The sequence below is a fragment of the Bufo gargarizans genome, chromosome 4, assembly GCF_014858855.1.
Source record: "Bufo gargarizans isolate SCDJY-AF-19 chromosome 4, ASM1485885v1, whole genome shotgun sequence".
Taxonomy (NCBI): Eukaryota; Metazoa; Chordata; class Amphibia; order Anura; family Bufonidae; genus Bufo; species Bufo gargarizans.
This window is the reverse complement of record NC_058083.1, coordinates 77593032-77616077: the sequence shown is the minus strand read 5'-3', so window position 1 is coordinate 77616077 and position 23046 is coordinate 77593032. Positions and strand designations below refer to the sequence as shown.

Sequence of the window (23046 nt, the reverse complement as noted above, 5' to 3'; positions counted from 1 at the left end):
TGATAGCATTCTTTAGAAATGTTGGCCCATATTGATAGGATAGCATCTCGCAGTTGATGGAGATGTGAGGGATGCACATCCAGGGCACGAAGCTCCTATTCCACCACATCCCAAAGATGCTCTATTGGGTTGAGATCTGGTGACTGTGGGGGCCATTTTAGTACAGTGAACTCATTGTCATGTTCAAGAAACCAATTTGAAATGATTCGAGCTTTGTGACATGGTGCATTAGCCTGCTGGAAGTAGCCATCAGAGGATGGGTACATGGTGGTCATGAAAGGATGGACATGGTCAGAAACAATGCTCAGGTAGCCCGTGGCATTTAAACGATGGCCAATTGGCACTAAGGGGCCTAAAGTGTGCCCAGAAAACATCCCCCACACCATTACACCACCACCACTAGCCTGCACAGTGGTAACAAGGCATGATGGATACATGTTCTCATTCTGCTTACGCCAAATTCGGACTCTACCATTTGAATGTCTCAACAGAAATCGAGACTCATCAGACCAGGCAACATTTTTCCAGTCTTCAACAGTCCAATTTTGGTGAGCTTGTGCAAATTGTAGCCTCTTTTTCCTATTTGTAGTGGAGATGAGTGGTACCCGGTGGGGTCTTCTGCTGTTGTAGCCCACCTTTCTTTCCCATTCTGACATTCAGTTTGGAGTTCAGGAGATTGTCTTGACCAGGACCACAACCCTACATGCATTGAAGCAACTGCCATGTGATTGGTTGACTAGAAGATAATCGCATTAATGAGAAATAGAACAGGTGTTTCTAATAATTCTTTAGGTGAGTGTATATACACACAAGACTTTATAAATTGCTGGAAGTTCAGACTGAGACCTGGTTAAATCATATATAATCATCATTTTTTATATTTTAATATATATTTTGTATTTTTTTTATACATTTTTTGGTTGATCAACTAATGAAGTGGGGATTTACAATCATGTCTGTTTAGATAATTGTATAATAAAATATATATATATATATATATATATATATACACACATACATACATACATACATACACACACATATACACACACACACACACACACACACACACATACACACCTTATAGGGCAAATACACCTTATATACCTTATAGGGCAAATACACCTTATATACATTATAGGGCAAATACAAAAGAGCACTTCTATTATGGTAGAGCTTATTAGTACCGAGGACTGGGGAGCAGTGAATGCAGCACTCTGTCTTAACCTACCGCCACTCTGCTGCCGCTACAGCATTAGGTCACAACCAGAACAGAAGACAAGAGTTGATTTTTTTTTTTTTGGTCTGATGTGAGGTCTGATTTACATTTCCTTCTTATTTTCCTTCTTTAACACTAGGTTCATCTTATAGGACAAAAAATATGGTATAGTGGTTGTGCTTGGTATTGCAGCTTAGATCCATTCGCTTGAATGGGACTGAGCTGTGTCTAGGTCATGCTACTGAGGAACGTCATGCCTCTGGCCTAGGAAAAGGCAGCAGCACATACGGAGCACTGCTGTCTCTTCAAACAGCTGATGAGTGGGGGTGCTGGGAGTCAGAACCCCACCAATCAGAGCCTTCAATATTAAGATCTCAGACAACCTCTTTAGGCTGTATTCACACGTCCGCAATGTGTTTTGCGGATACACGGATCCGCAAAACACGGAAAGCGGCAATGTGCTTTCCGCATTTTGCGGACCGCACATTGCCGACATAATAGAATATGCCTGTTCTTGTCCGCAATTGCGGACAAGAATAGGACATGTTCTATTTTTTTGCGGAAACGGAAGCACGGATGCGGAAGTGCGGATCCGCAAATGTGGATGCGGACAGCACATTCCGTCCCCATAGAGAATGAATGGGTCCGCACCCTTTCCGCAAAATTGCGGAAAGGATGGGGACCCATTTTGCGGACGTGTGAATGGAGCCTTAAACAGATCAGGCTTTTTTTTTTTTTTTTGTATGAGCGATATGCTATAGATGGTACCAAACCTAAAGTGATCAGGCATGAAACCAGAATATATACAGTGTCATAGGTCTAGGCAACCCTGGTCACAATTACTGTGAACAATTAAGTTAAAGAAGAAATCTCTTAAAGCTGAAATTGATAACAGCATGGCTTCTACAAATGGATAACGATCCTATACATCTCAAACTCCACAATAGACTACCTTAAAAGGCACAAGCTGAAGGTTTTACAATGGCCCTCACAGTCTCCTGATCTGAAAAATAAAGTAAAAATCACTGAAAATCTGGATAGACCTCGAAAGAGCAATGCATGCAAGATGGCCTAGGAATCTAACAGAGCTGGAAGACTCTTCCATGGAAGAATGGATGAACATCCCTCAAACAAGAAATGAAAGACTCTTCGTTGACTACAAAAAGCATTTACAAGCTGCGATACTTGCCAAACTGGGTGCTACTAGTTACTAACCATGCAGGGTGCCCAACATTTTGCTTTGGGCATTTTTCCTTTTTTTGTTATTTTGAAAATGTAAAAGAAAAATAAATAAATTAATTGTTTTTGCTTAAAATACAAAGGGAATCTTTTCTGTATACCTTTTTGGAGATCATTTCATCTTCAACTTCAACTTAACTGCTCACAGTAACAGTGATATTAACCAGGAATGCCCAAACGTTTACATGCAACTGTAAATATAGGTTCTAAAATGAAGACCAAAGGAAAGTACTTAGATTGCCCACTGTGTGTATACAGGTCCTTCTTAAAAAATTAGCATATTGTGATGAAGTTCATTATTTTCTGTAATATACTGATAAACATTAGACTTTCATATATTTTAGATTCATTACACACAACTGAAGTAGTTCAAGCCTTTTATTGTTTTAATATTGATGATTTTGGCATACAGCTCATGAAAACCCAAATTTCCTATCTAAAAAAATTAGCATATTTCATCCGACCAATAAAAGAAAAGTGTTTTTAATACAAAAAAAGTCAACCTTCAAATAATTATGTTCAGTTATGCACTCAGTACTTGGTCGGGAATCCTTTTGCAGAAATGACTGCTTCAATGCGGCGTGGCATGGAGGCAATCAGCCTGTGGCACTGCTGAGGTGTTATGGAGGCCCAGGATGCTTCGATAGCGGCCTTAAGCTCATCCAGAGTGTTGGGTCTTGCGTCTCTCAACTTTCTCTTCCCAATATCCTACAGATTCTCTATGGGGTTCAGGTCAGGAGAGTTGGCAGGCCAATTGAGCACAGTAATACCATGGTCAGTAAACCATTTACCAGTGGTTTTGGCACTGTGAGCAGGTGCCAGGTCGTGCTGAAAAATGAAATCTTCATTTCCATAAAGCTTTTCAGCAGATGGAAGCATGAAGTGCTCCAAAATCTCCTGATAGCTAGCTGCATTGACCCTGCCCTTGATAAAACACAGTGGACCAACACCAGCAGCTGACATGGCACCCCAGACCATCACTGACTGTGGGTACTTGACACTGGACTTCAGGCATTTGGCATTTCCCTCTCCCCAGTCTTCCTCCAGACTCTGGCACCTTGATTTCCGAATGACATGCAACAGTCCAGTGCTGCTTCTCTGTAGCCCAGGTCAGGCGCTTCTGCCGCTGTTTCTGGTTCAAAAGTGGCTTGACCTGGGGAATGCGGCACCTGTAGCCCATTTCCTGCACACGCCTGTACACGGTGGCTCTGGATGTTTCTACTCCAGACTCAGTCCACTGCTTCCACAGGCCCCTGAAGGTCTGGAATCGGTCCTTCTCCACAATCCTCCTCAGGGTCCGGTCACCTCTTCTCGTTGTGCAGCGTTTTCTGCCACACTTTTTCCTTCCCACAGACTTCCCACTGAGGTGCCTTAATACAGCACTCTGGGAACAGCCTATTCGTTCAGAAATTTCGTTCTGTGTCTTACCCTCTTGCCTGAGGGTGTCAATGATGGCCTTCTGGACAGCAGTCAGGTCGGCAGTCTTACCCATGATTGCGGTTTTGAGTAATGAACCAGGTTGGGAGTTTTTAAAAGCCTCAGGAATCTTTTGCAGGTGTTTAGAGTTAATTAGTTGATTCAGATGATTAGGTTAATAGCTCGTTTAGAGAACCTTTTCATGATATGCTAAATTTTTTAGATAGGAATTTGGGGTTTTCATGAGCTGTATGCCAAAATCATCAATATTAAAACAATAAAAGGCTTGAACTACTTCAGTTGGTGTGTAATGAATCTAAAATATATGAAAGTCTAATGTTTATCAGTACATTACAGAAAATAATGAACTTTATCACAATATGCAATTTTTTTTACAAGGACCTGTATACCAGTAACACTACATGCTCTATGTAAGCTAGCCATAAGAACAGACTTCAGTAAGGCTGCATACACATGACCTATTTTCAGCCAGAGCAGCAAAAACTGCACACTCATGGTTTTTGTTTTTACAGAGGAAAAATGTGGAGTAAATATGTTTCACCTGTAAAAAAAAAAAAAAAGTTTTAGCCTGTGCGGCCAAAAAGAAAGAGGACTATACAACCTTATATTCTTCCTAATGTCTTCATTACTGAAGAGGGTTCCCTCTATACATTATAATTAGATGGTTGAGGTCTGTAGTGAAATTAATTTAAAATCAGACATCATGGGACCCGATAATCCAGAACCCACAAAAGATGCCTTATAAGGCCAGTTTATTACTGAAGAGACCATGATAAAATCTTCCAAGTCCAAAGGCAGTATTAATGTCCTGTTGTTATTTTACAATATTCGATGTGTTAATGCCTCGCGTCCATGCAGTCCTGTGGACTGTACATCATAACTGACTATATGAAGGCCTCAGTACTGATTGTCCATTCAGGAGTCACTGGTATCTTGTCCAGGCTTCTGAGCTCCTTCCCTGGCCAGTCTATCAGCTTCTTCATTTCCTCCAAAACCAGCATGGCCTGGAATGTGCATCTGACAGAGGAGGAGAGATACATCATAGATATCTTTATTGGAGCTACAGGTTGTAAAGAAGACAGGAGAACATACACGTGTCCATACTCACCCACTTCACGTCCAACCCTTGTACGAGCCTGTCCAACTTTTCAAAGTCCTCCCTGTTTATAACCTCTTTCCCAGTGCTCATCTTCCAATTGTTTCCCTTCCAGGAATGGACCCACTTAGTGATACCTGGTAAAACCAGACAATGAAGAAGGAGAATACTGTGGCCTTGTCCTAAGGTTATTATGTAGCCAATGCAGCCTCCCGTTGTTTTCAATGGGAGTCCACACTGATGTTCAAATGACTGCAGTTTATTTCTGCTCGGTCACTACGGGGGCGTTTGCTTGTGGATTAGCTCATTACATGGGGTTAAAGCCACAAGTGGATCCAGCCCATTTAAACTGTAAAACCCTTGGGTTTTTGCACACAGAAAAACTCGCCCTTAGGAGTCTGTACAGTGTATGAGCCTTACCATTTATTGTATGCATACTGTCTGTGAATACAACAAGCTTGTTGATGTTCTCGCTTTTGGCTTGTTCTAATGCTTTACACGCTGCCTGGAAGAAAGTAGGGAATGCAGTGTTACAGTTCCATACATGGTCCTAATAGCTAAACATTACCTTACCGGGATATGGATCTAAGTGACCTTTTCTTTACTTTATGCTGTAACTGCTGCTGTGCAAATGTTTTAGGCAGGTGTGGAAAAAATGCGTTCAAAAATGGGAGTATTAACAAAATGCCACAGTGGTGGTGGTACTGCAGCAGCCAAGTGAGTGATCTAGCGAGTGTAATAGCGCTAGTGTGGTTTTTACATATCTTATTAACAAAAAGAATCAGTTCTTCTAGGTACTTGCACAGTTTTTGAAGTAACTCAGCAGGGAGGTTATCCCAAGCATCTTGGAGACCTAACCACAGATCTGTGGATGTGGGCTTCCTCTAATCCTTCTGTCTCTTCATGTAATCCCAGACAGACTTGACAATGTTGAGATCATGGCTCTGTGGGGCCATATCATCTTTTTCAGGACTATTTATCCTTCTTTAAGCTGAAGATGCTCTGGACTGACGCTCTGGACTGTTCGCCCAAGGGCAGGAGACTAGTACAATGCACCAGTGAGACATGGAGGAGGTTCCTTGCAAGTTTTGGGCTGCATTTCAGCAAACCAAGTTAAGGATTTGGTCAGGATTAATAGCGTCCTCAATGCTGAGAAATACAGGCAGATTCTTAGCCTTCATGCAATACCATCAAAGAGCCGTCCGATTGGCTCCAAATTTATTTTGCAACAGGACAATGAGCCCAGTCCTTATGAACTATCTTCAGCATAAATAAGAACAAGGAGTCCTGGAAGTGATTATATGGCCCCCAAACAGAGCCCTGATCTCACATTGAATCTGCCTGGGATTACATAAAGTCACAGAAGGATTTGAGCAAACATACATCCACAGAAGGTCTGTGGTTAGTTCTCCAAGATATTTGGAACAACCTCCCTACAGAGTTCCTTCTAAAACTGTGTGCAAGTTTACATAGAAGAACTGATGCTGTTTTGAAGGCAAAGGGTGCTCACACCAAATATTATTAAGTTTACATTTCTCTTTTCATTCACTTTGCATTTTGTTAATTAATAAAAATAAACTATTAACACTTCTATTTTAATGCATTCTTACTTTACAGCATTGCTTCAAAGCCTACCTAAAACTTTTGCACAGTACTGTATATCTTATCACTACTATTATCCAGTAAATCACTTATTCACTTAGCTGTTTGAGCCCATTTATTCTTGTATCCCAGAATCCACTGTAAAAGAGCCCTTATGCCCACAACACCTACTGTAGCCTCGCAATATAACCAACCATGCAACTTACTAGTTCAGTGGCTCAAACCAATTAAGATTATATCTGCAGATTTGTCTGCAGATTTTAAAGCTAAAGCCACTAAGGAATAAAAAATAAATATAGATATGTACATTTTATTTATTTTTATAAATTATAGTTATTATTATTAGGAAAAACTTGTGCGATTTGGGTCTCAGAACAGCTTTATACACAGAAAACCACAGTTTGATAAGTGAAGCCATAGGGGCATTGAACAGCCAGATGACAGGGAGACTCCAGTGCAAGGCTCTGGTTGGGGAAACATGCACCGGCTCCAGTCCAGTGTTCATGCTGGGGACACATAATCAATGCCCAAAATTTTTTTTATTATCTATCCTGCCCTACTGAAATCTATTATACAGGCTAAACATTATATTTATGAGGGCCCTGCCCCACTTTTTAGAAACATATGAGGGGTTCTGACAAGCCACTAATCCCAGTCTCACATTCTCTAACATGCAAGTAGCCATCTGTAGTTTGCCATTGAACCAAAAGAATTCGATTTATCTGCAGCTGCCAAATACAATTCTAAATTGAGGTACATCTGAACACGAACTTCCCTTTCAAGGGAATGTTCACGCTTGCATGCCATATTGCTTAGTTGTATTTAAATAGGTCCATAATTCTACTCTAATAATTACTCCTAGTGAGTGGGGCTCCGCTTTTCTGATACAGAGCTCCTGATCACCAGCATAGATCTACAAGCAGAAGTGAACATGCTGGCTGGCCACTAGAGGGAGCTTACAGCACACCGACTATTCACCGCACGGGTTTATGAAAACGGTCTTGGTTGTCACTGTAGCAGAGCATTACAGAAAATGCAGGGATTGGTTGCTATGGGCAACACAGACACTTTCTTTCACAAAGTTTGATAAATCTCTATTATGTGATAAGCCAAGTGTTTGCAGTTGTTTATCATTTAACCTCACATTTAGGCTTCTTGCACACAACTGTATGCCCTCTGAGATACGGTCCAGGAGTGGGCCATGTGGTCCTGAGCGGCAAACATCGTGCGCACAGCATCATAGGTTACTATTGTCCTGCACTCATATGAGTGCAGGACAATAGTCCAGCGGGCGGCCCGATGCGCACCTCATCATAGTAACCTATGATGCTGTGCGCTCAATGTTTGCCGCTCCGGAACACATGGCCCGCTCACGGACCGTATGTCTCAGAGGGCATACGGCTCTTATGCAGGGGATTTGGAGTCTCAGAAAGACAAAATTCCACCCATTATCAAGACCTATTAAGAAATTGATCAGCACAGAATTTAGAGGAAAAAAACTAAAACATAGTGCAGATGAAGGCTTCTTTGGAGAATTACAGTTTAAAGTAAGCTACCTGTATTTCAGCACGCTGGTTCGTCTGTCTTCCTTCAAGCCTCTCCGCCACATTCCTGTTTAGGGGGCAAACATAATAATGTGATTATGATATTGCACACAAATTGACTTGTCCAGGTGGGTGCAGCTCCTTAAAGGAGTTGTCTCACTTCGGTAAACTGCATTTATCATGTAGAGAAAGTTAATACAAGGCACTTACCAATGTACTGTGATTGTCCATATTGCCTCCTTTGCTGGCTTGATTTATTTTTCCATCACAACTTGCAGGATAACAGGCTGAACTGGATGGACAGATGTCTTTTTTTAGCCTTATAAACTATGTTACATTAGACACTGCTCGTTTCCATGGTTACGACCACCCTGCAATCCATCAGTGGTGGTCATGCTTGCACATTATAGGAAAAAGCACTGGCTTATGCACACTCCTACAATCCTGGCCACCACAAAAGGTTGTTGCTTTTTCCTATAGTGTGCAATTGCATGATGGTCGTAACCATGGAAACGGGCAGTGTATAATGCTTTGGAAAAATGAATCCAGCCAGCAAAGGAAGCAATATGGACAATCCCAATACATTAGTAAGTGCCTTGTATTAACTTTATCATAAATGCCACTTGCTGAAGCAAGACAACTCCTTTAAAAGGGGTTTTCCGGTTTGTATCAAGATCCTTTTATATATAATTTATGAAGGCGTTTGTAATTTCTCTTACTTTTTTTGCTCCTATCTCCCATTCTGGGCTGTTGTCCATTCAGCTTTCTTTTTTATGTCATGGATGTGTCAAAGCAGCAATGGGGGCAGTAACGAGCTGGTGGGAGGAGCTATAAACTAGCTGGGCATTAGGGGCAGTGATAGGGGAGTGTCTATGTAACTAGCTGGTGGGAGGAGCTATAAACTAGCTGGGCATTAGGGGCAGTAATAGGGGAGTGTCTATATAACTAGCTGGTGGGAGGAGCTATAAACTAGCTGGGCGTTAGGGGCAGTAATAGGGGAGTGTCTATATAACTAGCTGGTGGGAGGAGCTATAAACTAGCTGGGCATTAGGGGCAGTAATAGGGGAGTGTCTATATAACTAGCTGGTGGGAGGAGCTATAAACTAGCTGGGCATTAGGGGCAGTAATAGGGGAGTGTCTATATAACTAGCTGGTGGGAGGAGCTATAAACTAGCTGGGTGTTAGGGGCAGTAATAGGGGAGTGTCTATGTAACTAGCTGGTGGGAGGAGCTATAAACTAGCTGGGCATTAGGGGCAGTGATAGGGGAGTGTCTATATAACTAGCTGGTGGGAGGAGCTATAAACTAGCTGGGTGTTAAGGATGGTGGCAGAGAAAGGAGAAGTGCATCATGGATTTGACTGGTTGCAGAAACAGGAAATGCTACGTACAGGATGGAAACAAACCAGAGGGATTTGTCTACATGGCAAAAGTGAGTCCTAATTAAAGAGGTTATCTAGGTATTGATAATGATGACTCATCATCAGGATAGGTCATCATCATCATCATCACATTGGTGGGGGTCAAAGTCCTGGCACCCCCGCCAATCAGCTGTTACAGGGAGTCTCCACGCTCACTGGAGCTCTGATGCGCACAGCTGGGTCCCGCAGTTTACCAAGCACAGTACATTGTATAGAGGCTGTGCTTGGTATTGCAACTCAACCCCATTTACTTCAATGAAGCTAAGCTGCAACTACCCCCACCGATCTGATATTTATTACCTATCCGGATAACCCCTTTAACAAAAAACTAAATAAAAATGGAGAAGATGTACATGAGGTAAGCGACTATGGACAGTTTTTTTTACGCTGACCCAACACTGATAAACAACGTACGCGGTGCGTTTTTCTCACAGACCTGCCCACGTGAATGAGTGGGTCTTGCCGGAAAATAGGAGCTGGACAGTGCATTCTGCCATCTTCTCTGAATGGGCTGATGGTCCGTGGATAAACAACAACAAAAAACCCTCAAATGTGAATTGACCCATTGACTTTAATGGGTCGGTGTTCAGTCCAGGTTCTGTCTGTCTGTTCTATACTTGGAGAGCACCCCGACATGAAAATCATTTGCACAAATCAGCAGATCTCCACTACAGAAGTCACAACGGCTGAAATGACCAGGTGCCCAGAGGTTTCTGAGGAGGAAAGCTGTAGGCAGACACACAATTCTCTATTGTACATCACCACACTGAGTCCATAGTGTGGGAGCCATGTCTGACACCCATACACCACCCTCACAGGGCATAAGAACAGGGTTCGACCAGTTGGGACAATTTCCAGTATGTATGTATTAGAGATATTGGCACTTTGCTGCATCTGCTTATCTTGCACACGAGAACCAGATGAACATCCAAATTAGTTGCTACTGGTTTTGCATTAAATAATTTCCACAATTAGGCAGGGGCTCCATGACGATCACAGCACAACCAAGGATCACTGTGTAACAGTGCAGCTAAAGAAATGAATGGAGTCACAGCATGACTCGCAAGCTGCCGCCACTGACCCCAGAATCAAGGAATCCTGGGTTGCAGTCAGCGGGTTGCAAGTCGTGATTTCTATGGCTGCACATCTACACAGCGATCCTTGGTTGCGCGGCAGGTTTCGTAACCAAGATTGGTGTGTAGCCCCAGCCTAAGGGCCTGTTCACACAGTCTTTTGCTGCTGGAATTTTAGATCAGATTCAGTGCCAGCCACAGCTCCCACATAACGCCACCATAAGATCAAGTTCACACATGGCGTTGCATGCTTAAAATCTACTATCTAGGAAATTATAACTTCCACTTACAATGGATGGTTTGGACCCCAGTACACCCCAATCCCAGCTCGTGCTTCTTTTCGGCCATTCCTGGAGCAACAACCATCGGTGTACACAATTGTGGAGTCTCCTTTAAAAGAAAAAACATTATGATGATTATACACTCAATAGCACTGTAAGGGCCGATTCACACCACTGTGCACGGTCTCAGAAACACGGCCCGACCAGGGTTCCCCTGACCCAAACTGACTGCCTCATAGTATTTTATGATGCAGTCGTTCCTATCGGATCACAAGTCTATTCTACTGTACTCACCTCATCACCATAATGTGAGTACAGTTTAATGGATCCGCAATCAGATAGGAACTGAAATAAAATCGCTATGATGCAGTCCGTTCAGGAGAGTCCCGGTCAGTCCAAGACATACGGCCGTCATAAGGGCTGCGTTTCCCAGACCAAGCAGTTATATAAATCGGGCCTTTGGGTGGATTAATTTTTTTTTCCCCCTAGAAGCAATGTGTAATCAGCGATAACACCAATTACAGACATTTAACCCCTCAGATGCCTGGGTCAATTGAGACCATGGCACCTGAGAGGTCTTTCCCCAGGGACCCTAATGGTTCTGCTGCACAGAGATCAAGGTAGCCATTCAGTTGCTATGGCAGCTTTGGGCCTTCTAAATACTCCGAGATCAACCACAGCAATTTACCTTAGGAGCACTGCCTGTGTCACGGCTCAATAGGAACATAATTAATCTCTCATAGACTGCAATAGTAATTCATTGCAGTTTATGGGATAAGCGATCCAAGGGGGACTTAGGGTCCATTTACACATCCGCAATTTCGTTCCACATTTTGCGGAACGGAATTGCGGACCTATTCATTCCTATGGGGCAGCACGATGTGCTACCCGGACGCGGAATTGCGGACCCGCACTTCCGGGTCCGCAATTCAGTTTCTGAAAAAAATAGAACATGTCCTATTCTTGTCCGCAATTGCGGACAAAAATAGGCATATTCTATAGTGCCGGCAATGTGCAGTCCGCAAAATGCGGAACGCACATTGCCGCTGTCAGTTTTTTGCGGATCCGCGGCTCTGCAAAACACGTTGCGGATGTGTTAATGGAGCCTTAAAGTGAGAAAGTAAAAACTTATTTTTTTACAAAAAAAATTGAAATCACCGCCCTTTCCCCATATTAAAAATCATTAACACAGTCTTGTTCCAAAAGGCCATACTATTAAAATACAAAACATATCTATTTGGGTTGTGTTTTACATTTTTTCCCCAAATTGCTTTTTTAATAGAAATCTACAGAAAAAATGATATTAGACTTTAGTTAAAAAACAAAAACTAAAAAAAACACATGTATTAAAACACGTTAAAAACAAAACAAAACAAAAAAAATTAAATCATTATTGTAAGGGTACGTTCACATGTGCGACAGCAGATCTGACAGGGCAGCCAGACAAAAAACGTTCCATGCATTTGTGCTGGATAAGGCATGCCACAGATGCGAATGTACCCTTAGGCATCATTTTAGGGTCTGCGATCCGTCTGCGCCACGCAAAAAAATTATAATAATCTATATATATATATATATATATATATATATATTATTTTTTTATTATCATAATAAAATAATAATAAAAATAATAATAAAAAAGCAATAGGTCAGTAACCCGTCCACACTACAAAATAATAATAAAATAAAAATGTTCAATTTTTTTGTGGTGTGGAATCACAGAAGAAAATGCCATGTAAGCGCTCTGTATCTTCCGTGATATGGTGTGCACGCGGCCGAGCCAGTGTATTGCGTATTGTATTGCCCATAGCAACCAGATTCCACCTGAATTCCTGAAAAGTGGAAGCCGATTGGTTACTATGGGCAACTAAGCAGGTTCTACTTTACACCCGTTTGATAAATCACCCGAAAAGTGTGTGGAAACCATACAACTTATTGGCATACTTATTTCATCGGGGGAGAAGAAAACAGTATAATGTACCCATATTGGCGAAGGATTGTCCAGGTAAAGGTGGCAGGGAGCTGATGTCGATGAGCTTGGTTCTTTTAGGAGCCGTCTGCTCTGTAGACATGGAGCTTGGAAGTGGTCTTTTGGCACGATATGAAGGCTTCACATCTGAAGGAGTGCTCGTGCCTTTTGAACTACCTGTAAAGCCATACATTACTACATGAGGGGTCCTACAGTGACCAACTTATTACAAATCTTACACTTGAATTCAACACATTTGAAGAAAGCATTTATTTTCAACCACCTCAAGTTCTTACCCAACAAGTAGAGTTGAGCGAACACCTGGATGTTCGGGTTCGAGAAGTTCGGCCGAACATCCCGGAAATGTTCGGGTTCGGGATCCGAACCCGATCCGAACTTCGTCCCGAACCCGAACCCCATTGAAGTCAATGGGGACCCGAACTTTTCGGCACTAAAAAGGCTGTAAAACAGCCCAGGAAAGAGCTAGAGGGCTGCAAAAGGCAGCAACATGTAGGTAAATCCCCTGCAAACAAATGTGGATAAGGAAATGAATTAAAATAAAAATTAAATAAATAAAAATTAACCAAAATCAATTGGAGAGAGGTTCCATAGCAGAGAATCTGGCTTCCCGTCACCCACCACTGGAACAGTCCATTCTCAGATATTTAGGCCCCGGCACCCAGGCAGAGGAGAGAGGTCCCGTAACAGAGAATCTGTCTTCATGTCAGCAGAGAATCAGTCTGCATGTCATAGCAGAGAATGAGGCTTCACGTCAGCCACCACTGCAACAGTCCATTGGCATATATTTAGGCCCAGCACCCAGGCAGAGGAGGGAGGTCCCGTAACAGAGAATCTGTCTTCATGTCAGCAGAGAATTAGTCTGCATGTCATAGCAGAGAATGAGGCTTCACGTCAGCCACCACTGCAACAGTCCATTGGCATATATTTAGGCCTAGCACACAGGCAGAGCAGAGAGGTCCCGTAACAGACAATCTGGCTTCATGTCAGCAGAGAATCAGTCTGCATGTCATAGCAGAGAATCAGGCTTCACGTCAGCCACCACTGCAACAGTCCATTGTCATAAATTTAGGCCCAGCACCCAGGCAGAGGAGAGAGGTCCCGTAACAGACAATCTGGCTTCATGTCAGCAGAGAATTAGTCTGCATGTCATAGCAGAGAATCAGGCTTCATGTCAGCCACCACTGCAACAGTCCATTGGCATATATTTAGGCCTAGCACACAGGCAGAGGAGAGGTTCATTCAACTTTGGGTAGCCTCGCAATATAATGGTAAAATGAAAATAAAAATAGGATTGAATGAGGAAGTGCCCTGGAGTCCAATAATATATGGTTATGGGGAGGTAGTTAATGTCTAATCTGGACAAGGAACGGACAGGTCCTGTGGGATCCATGCCTGGTTCATTTTTATGAACGTCAGCTTGTCCACATTGGCTGTAGACAGGCGGCTGCGTTTGTCTGTAATGACGCCCCCTGCCGTGCTGAATACACGTTCAGACAAAACGCTGGCTGCCGGGCAGGCCAGCACCTCCAAGGCATAAAAGGCTAGCTCTGGCCACGTGGACAATTTAGAGACCCAGAAGTTGAATGGGGCCGAACCATCAGTCAGTACGTGGAGGGGTGTGCACACGTACTGTTCCACCATGTTAGTAAAATGTTGCCTCCTGCTAACACGTTGCGTATCAGGTGGTGGTGCAGTTAGCTGTGGCGTGTTGACAAAAGTTTTCCACATCTCTGCCATGCTAACCCTGCCCTCAGAGGAGCTGGCCGTGACACAGCTGCCTTGGCGACCTCTTGCTCCTCCTCTGCCTTGGCCTTGGGCTTCCACTTGTTCCCCTGTGACATTTGGGAATGCTCTCAGTAGCGCGTCTACCAACGTGCGCTTGTACTCGCGCATCTTCCTATCACGCTCCAGTGCAGGAAGTAAGGTGGGCACATTGTCTTTGTAGCGTGGATCCAGCAGGGTGGCAACCCAGTAGTCCGCACAGGTTAAAATGTGGGCAACTCTGCTGTCGTTGCGCAGGCACTGCAGCATGTAGTCGCTCATGTGTGCCAGGCTGCCCAGGGGTAAGGACAAGCTGTCCTCTGTGGGAGGCGTATCGTCATCGTCCTGCCTTTCCCCCCAGCCACGCACCAGTGATGGACCCGAGCTGCGTTGGGTGCCACCCCGCTGTGACCATGCTTCATCCTCATCCTCCTCCACCTCCTCCTCATCCTCGTCCTCCTCGTCCTCCAGTAGTGGGCCCTGGCTGGCCACATTTGTACCTGGCCTCTGCTGTTGCCAAAAACCTCCCTCTGAGTCACTTCGAAGAGACTGGCCTGAAAGTGCTAAAAATGACCCCTCTTCCTCCTCCTCCTCCTCCTCCTGGGCCACCTCCTCTTCCATCATCGCCCTAAGTGTTTTCTCAAGGAGACATAGAAGTGGTATTGTAACGCTGATAACGGTGTCATCGCCACTGGCCATGTTGGTGGAGTACTCGAAACAGCGCAACAGGGCACACAGGTCTCGCATGGAGGCCCAGTCATTGGTGGTGAAGTGGTGCTGTTCTGTAGTGCGACTGACCCGTGCGTGCTGCAGCTGAAACTCCACTATGGCCTGCTGCTGCTCGCACAGTCTGTCCAGCATGTGCAAGGTGGAGTTCCACCTGGTGGGCACGTCGCATATGAGGCGGTGAGCGGGAAGGCCGAAGTTACGCTGTAGCGCAGACAGGCGAGCAGCAGCAGGATGTGAACGCCGGAAGCGCGAACAGACGGCCCGCACTTTATGCAGCAGCTCTGACATGTCGGGGTAGTTGTGAATGAACTTCTGCACCACCAAATTCAGCACATGCGCCAAGCAAGGGATGTGCGTCAAATTGGCTAGTCCCAGAGCTGCAACGAGATTTCGCCCATTATCACACACCACCAGGCCGGGCTTGAGGCTCACCGGCAGCAACCACTCGTCGGTCTGTTGTTCAATACCCCGCCACAACTCCTGTGCGGTGTGGGGCCTGTCCCCCAAACATATGAGTTTCAGAATGGCCTGCTGACGTTTACCCCGGGCTGTGCTGAAGTTGGTGGTGAAGGTGTGTGGCTGACTGGATGAGCAGGTGGAAGAAGAGGAGGAGGAAGCCGAGAAGGAGGAGGTGGCAACAGGAGGCAAAGAATGTTGCCCTGCGATCCTTGGCGGCGGAAGGACGTGCGCCAAACAGCTCTCCGCCTGGGGCCCAGCTGCCACTACATTTACCCAGTGTGCAGTTAGGGAGATATAGCGTCCCTGGCCGTGCTTACTGGTCCACGTATCTGTGGTTAGGTGGACCTTGCTACAGATGGCGTTGCGCAGTGCACACTTGATTTTATGGGATACTTGGTTGTGCAGGGAAGGCACGGCTCTCTTGGAGAAGTAGTGCCGGCTGGGAACAACATACTGTGGGACAGCAAGCGACATGAGCTGTTTGAAGCTGTCTGTGTCCACCAGCCTAAATGACAGCATTTCATAGGCCAGTAGTTTAGAAATGCTGGCATTCAGGGCCAGGGATCGAGGGTGGCTAGGTGGGAATTTACGCTTTCTATCAAATGTTTGTGAGATGGAGAGCTGAACGCTGGCGTGTGACATGGTTGAGACGCTTGGTGACGGAGGTGGTGGTGGTGGTGTTGGTGGTACATCCCCTGTTTGCTGGGCGGCAGGTGCCAACGTTCCTCCAGAGGCGGAGGAAGAGGCCGAGGCGGCAGCAGCAGAATAGGCCGAGGCGGCAGCAGCAGAAGAGGTAGCAGGGGGAGCCTGAGTGACTTCCTTGGTTTTAAGGTGTTTACTCCACTGCAGTTCATGCTTTGCATGCAGGTGCCTGGTCATGCAGGTTGTGCTCAGGTTCAGAACGTTAATGCCTCGCTTCAGGCTCTGATGGCACAGCGTGCAAACCACTCGGGTCTTGTCGTCAGCACATTGTTTGAAGAAGTGCCATGCCAGGGAACTCCTTGAAGCTGCCTTTGGGGTGCTCGGTCCCAGATGGCGGCGGTCAGTAGCAGGCGGAGTCTCTTGGCGGCGGGTGTTCTGCTTTTGCCCACTGCTCCCTCTTTTGCTACGCTGTTGGCTCGGTCTCACCACTGCCTCTTCCTCCGAACTGTGAAAGTCAGTGGCACGACCTTCATTCCATGTGGGGTCTAGGACCTCATCGTCCCCTGCATCGTCTTCCACCCAGTCTTGATCCCTGACCTCCTGTTCAGTCTGCACACTGCAGAAAGACGCAGCAGTTGGCACCTGTGTTTCGTCATCATCAGAGACATGCTGAGGTGGTATTCCCATGTCCTCATCATCAGGAAACATAAGTGGTTGTGCGTCAGTGCATTCTATGTCTTTCACCGCTGGGGAAGGGCTAGGTGGATGCCCTTGGGAAACCCTGCCAGCGGAGTCTTCAAACAGCATAAGAGACTGCTGCATAACTTGAGGCTGAGACAGTTTCCCTGGTATGCATGGGGGTGATGTGACAGACTGATGGGGTTGGTTTTCAGGCGCCATCTGTGCGCTTTCTGCAGAAGACTGGGTGGGAGATAATGTGAACGTGCTGGATCCACTGTCGGCCACCCAATTGACTAATGCCTGTACCTGCTCAGGCCTTACCATCCTTAGAACGGCATTGGGCCCCACCATATATCGCTGTAAATTCTGGCGGCTACTGGGACCTGAGGTAGTTGGTACACTAGGACGTGTGGATGTGGCAGAACGGCCACGTCCTCTCCCAGCACCAGAGGGTCCACTAACACCACCACGACCATGTCCACGTCCGCGTCCCTTACTAGATGTTTTTCTCATTGTTATGGTTCACCACAACAACAAATATATTATTTGGCCCAATGTATTGTATTCAAATTCAGCGGGATATAAATTTGAGGCCTAGTATTTAGGCGCTGGGTGACCGGTATGGATTTAGTGACAGAATTAGACTTGGAAATGCACAGAAGCGTGTGTGTGTGAAGTTATTCTGAATGACCCAATGTGCACCTTGAATATTATATACCCTTTTAGGGATAGATTTCAAATAGCTCTGATATAGCAGAAACCACTAAATTATGAAATTGCTAAATTGGGAATTGTATTTCAACCCAGAACAAAAAATGTGCTTTGACGGACACTAAATAACTTTCCCAGCCACAACAGGACAGCGTTAACGAGAGATTTAGCAGGATATAAATTTGAGGCCTAGTATTTAGGCGCTGGGTGACAGGTATGGGTTTAGTGACAGAATTAGACTTAGAAATACACAGTAGCGGGTGTGTGTGAAGTTATTCTGAATGACCCAATGTGCACCTTGAATATTATATACCCTTTTAGGGATAGATTTCAAATAGCTCTGATATAGCAGAAACCACTAAATTATGAAATTGCTAAATTGGGAATTGTATTTCAACCCAGAACAAAAAATGTGCTTTGACGGACACTAAATAACTTTCCCAGCCACAACAGGACAGCGTTAACGAGAGATTTAGCAGGATATAAATTTGAGGCCTAGTATTTAGGCGCTGGGTGACAGGTATGGGTTTAGTGACAGAATTAGACTTAGAAATACACAGTAGCGGGTGTGTGTGAAGTTATTCTGAATGACCCAATGTGCACCTTGAATATTATATACCCTTTTAGGGATAGATTTCAAATAGCTCTGATATAGCAGAAACCACTAAATTATGAAATTGCTAAATTGGGAATTGTATTTCAACCCAGAACAAAAAATGTGCTTTGACGGACACTAAATAACTTTCCCAGCCACAACAGGACAGCGTTAACGAGAGATTTAGCAGGATATAAATTTGAGGCCTAGTATTTAGGCGCTGGGTGACAGGTATGGGTTTAGTGACAGAATTAGACTTGGAAATACACAGTAGCGGGTGTGTGTGAAGTTATTCTGAATGACCCAATGTGCACCTTGAATATTATATACCCTTTTAGGGATAGATTTCAAATAGCTCTGATATAGCAGAAACCACTAAATTATGAAATTGCTAAATTGGGAATTGTATTTCAACCCAGAACAAAAAATGTGCTTTGACGGACACTAAATAACTTTCCCAGCCACAACAGGACAGCGTTAACGAGAGATTTAGCAGGATATAAATTTGAGGCCTAGTATTTAGGCGCTGGGTGACAGGTATGGGTTTAGTGACAGAATTAGACTTGGAAATACACAGTAGCGGGTGTGTGTGAAGTTATTCTGAATGACCCAATGTGCACCTTGAATATTATATACCCTTTTAGGGATAGATTTCAAATAGCTCTGATATAGCAGAAACCACTAAATTATGAAATTGCTAAATTGGGAATTGTATTTCAACCCAGAACAAGAAATGTGCTTGAACGGACACTAAATAACTCGCCCAGCTACAGCACTAAGGACAGATTTAGCTGGATATAAATTTGAGGCCTAGTATTTAGGCGCTGGGTGACAGGTATGGGTTTAGTGACAGAATTAGACTTGGAAATGCACAGTAGCGGGTGTGTGAAGTTAATCTGAATGTCCCTATGTGCACCTTCAATATGATCTACCCTTTTAGGGATAGATTTCAAATAGCTCTGATATAGCAGAAACCACTAAATTATGAAATTGCTAAATTGGGAATTGTATTTCAACCCAGAACAAGAAATGTGCTTGAACGGACACTAAATAACTCGCCCAGCTACAGCACTAAGGACAGATTTAGCTGGATATAAATTTGAGGCCTAGTATTTAGGCGCTGGGTGACAGGTATGGGTTTAGTGACAGAATTAGACTTGGAAATGCACAGTAGCGGGTGTGTGAAGTTATTCTGAATGTCCCTATGTGCACCTTCAATATGATCTACCCTTTTAGGGATAGATTTCAAATAGCTCTGATATAGCAGAAACCACTAAATTATGAAATTGCTAAATTGGGAATTGTATTTCAACCCAGAACAAGAAATGTGCTTGAACGGACACTAAATAACTCGCCCAGCTACAGCACTAACGACAGATTTAGCTGGATATGAATTTGAGGCCTAGTATTTAGGCGCTGGGTGACAGGTATGGGTTTAGTGACAGAATTAGACTTGGAAATGCACAGTAGCGGGTGTGTGAAGTTATTCTGAATGACCCTATGTGCACCTTGAATATTATATACCCTTTTAGGGATAGATTTCAAATAGCTCTGATACAGCAGAAACCACTAAATTTTTAAATTGCTAAATTGGGAATTGTATTTCAACCCAGAACAAAAAATGTGCTTTGACGGACACTAAATAACTTTCCCAGCCACAACAGGACAGCGGTAACGAGAGATTTAGCGGGATATAAATTTGAGGCCTAGTATTTAGGCGCTGGGTGACCGGTATGGATTTAGTGACAGAATTAGACTGGGATATGGCCAAAAAATAACCACACTATTGCTGGTTAAATGCACTTGGTGATGGGCGCAGCTTGCCCCTGATGTAGTATATGGCCAAAAAATGAACAGACTATTGCTGGTTAAATGCACTTGGTGTCACAGCTTGACCAACCACACTACTGAGGGTTAAATGCACTTGGTGACGGGCGCAGCTTGCCCCTGATGTAGTATATGGCCAAAAAATGAACAGACTATTGCTGGTTAAATGCACTTGGTGACGGGCGCAGCTTGCCCCTGATTTAGTATATGGCCAAAAAATGAACAGACTATTGCTGGTTAAATGCACTTGGTGTGATAGCTTGACCAACCACACTACTGAGGGTTAAATGCACTTGGTGACGGGCGCAGCTTGCCCCTGATGTAGTATATGGCCAAAAAATAAACAGACTATTGCTGGTTAAATGCACTTGGTGTGACAGCTTCACCCTGATGTAGGCTTTAGCCAAAAACAAACGCACCATTGAGGGTTAAATGCACTTGGTGACAGGCGCAGCTTGCCCCTGATGTAGTATATGGCCAAAAAATAAACAGACTATTGCTGGTTAAATGCACTTGGTGTGACAGCTTCACCCTGATGTAGGCTTTAGCCAAAAAACAACCACACCATTGAGGGTTAAATGCACTTGGTCGCAGCTTGTGCTGGCGCACCACAAGACACAAAATGGCCGCCGATCACCCCAGAAAAATGTGACTGACAAACGGTCTGGGCAGCCTAAAAACAGTGAGCAATTGAGGATCAGCAGCTCAATGATCCACAGCTGCAGATCGATCAGTTAATCAAGTCCTTTGGAGGAGTTAATCTGCCTAATCTCGCCCTACTGTCGCAGCCGCAACCTCTCCCTACGCTAATCAGAGCAGAGTGACGGGCGGCGCTATGTGACTCCAGCTTAAATAGAGGCTGGGTCACATGGTGCTCTGGCCAATCACAGCCATGCCAATAGTAGGCATGGCTGTGATGGCCTCTTGGGGCAAGTAGTATGACGCTTGTTGATTGGCTGCTTTGCAGCCTTTCAAAAAGCGCCAAGAAAGCGTCACAAAAGCGCGAAGAAAGCGACGAACACCGAACCCGAACTTTTACGAAAATGTCCGGGTTCGGGTCCGTGTCACGGACACCCCAAAATTCGGTACGAACCCGAACTATACAGTTAGAGTTCGCTCATCCCTACCAACAAGTCATCACAAGCTGTGGTAGACGCCAACCGTTTATGTCTGGAATGGTCAGCGATGTAGCTACATTAGTGTAGAGCGGTTGTTCTCTGCCCTTAAAGGGATTTTCTATGATTGTATGTGCCCTTACTGTACGTTATGTAATGTTTCCATTGTATGATTTACCTTTTTCCTGATTCCTGTTTGCCAATTGTTTTTTTGTCGCATTCCCTGTGGCTGTGCTGTTCGCAGCACCATTCATATGAAGTCTTATAGTGGATGCCAAAATTCACCCACCCGTCCATTTGGCATTGCGCACTCCCATCCTTTATTGTACTTTGTAGACTCTCTGGGTGCACCCTTCGAATACTCAGTGTCACCCACCTCCACTTTCTCCTGTCCCATCTTGCATCATCCCTTGTACTGCGCGGATGCTGTAGGAAGTGTCCTGCGCATCCCCAGTCTACTCCTGCATTACTTCTTCATACATGTCTGAGTTCACACACTCCCGATGAAGCGTTTGGCGCATGCGCTGTATACGCTTCCCTACTGCATTCAGCACACTCTCCATCATTCTGTGTTTTTAGTTCGCTGGATGCAGGAGGGAGCTTAGACAGCGTATGCACCGAATGCATCACCTGGAGTCTGCGCACTCAGACAAATGAAGACGACATATGAGCAGGAGTGGACTAGCCCTGCGCAGGAGGCTTTCTCCAGCGGCTGCACAGTACAAGGGATGACTCAAGATAGGACAGGAGAAAGTGGAGCTGAATTAAACAGAGTACGCGCAGTATCATGAAGGACAGGTGCATGCAATGCTGAATGGATGGTTGGGCGAATCTAGGTTTCCACCATATGACCACATATGAACACTGCCGTGGACAGCACAGCAAGTGTATGCAGTGGGGGGGGGGGGTCGAAGCATTGGGGACACATTGGTCCACAGCCATCTTGAACCTCAGCATAAGAACACATGGCTCCAGAATAGGAGCCTGGGCACGTTCAGATGTGGAAAGTGCAAGACATGCCCTTTTATTCATATAGGGAACACTTTTATGGACACCTCAGGAAATAAAATATATTCAGCACGGAGCTTCGCCAATTGTAACACGGCAGGAGTGGTCTATTTGGCACAAATGTGAGTGCAATTTAAAATACATAGGAAAGACTTATAGGCCTTTTAAAAAAAACGGATTTTAGAGCATATAGGGGATATACGAAACAGACGAAACAAACCTCTAGCTAGATATGTTCTACTGTATCATGAGGGAAATACTAAATCAATACATTTCTCAGTAATTGAAACCATCAAACCCTCAATACAAGGGGGTAATCTGGATAAAATCTTGAAACAAAAAGAATCCAGGTGGATTTTTACCCGCAAAACCATGGCCCCGCAGGGGATAAACGATGGGATTGACTGCATGCTTTTTAGTTCAGATCCATCATCATATTTAGGGGTTCCTATATCTTCTGACACATATATGGAGTATTTAACTGACAATTGCTCTCCATAGTAAACTGGGGAACACCCTATGTAGACTCTTAAAATAGATTTGTCATCTTTAATGATTAAAACGATATAAAAAAAAATTAAATTCTATGACACATGATATACTATCGCAATATATTGG

At 44.5% G+C, this 23046-nt stretch overlaps 1 protein-coding gene across 3 annotated transcripts in view; it reads right to left on the bottom strand.

Annotated features, from left to right (window-relative positions):
- Positions 1-4612: 4612 nt before the first annotated feature.
- RNASEH1 (ribonuclease H1) overlaps positions 4613-23046 on the bottom strand; it is a 58164-nt gene continuing 39730 nt past the window's right edge. For 2 of the 3 annotated variants that reach the window (XM_044291477.1, XM_044291476.1), the window contains exons 4-9: positions 12892-13056; positions 10920-11019; positions 8150-8204; positions 5412-5496; positions 5004-5128; positions 4613-4912 (exon numbers count right to left, since the gene is read on the bottom strand). In XM_044291477.1, the coding sequence (XP_044147412.1) occupies positions 4811-4912; positions 5004-5128; positions 5412-5496; positions 8150-8204; positions 10920-11019; positions 12892-13056 (632 nt within the window). In that variant the 3' untranslated portion in view covers positions 4613-4810. The remainder of the gene's footprint in view (positions 4913-5003; positions 5129-5411; positions 5497-8149; positions 8205-10919; positions 11020-12891; positions 13057-23046) is intronic. The other variant, XM_044291478.1, reaches the window with a different exon arrangement.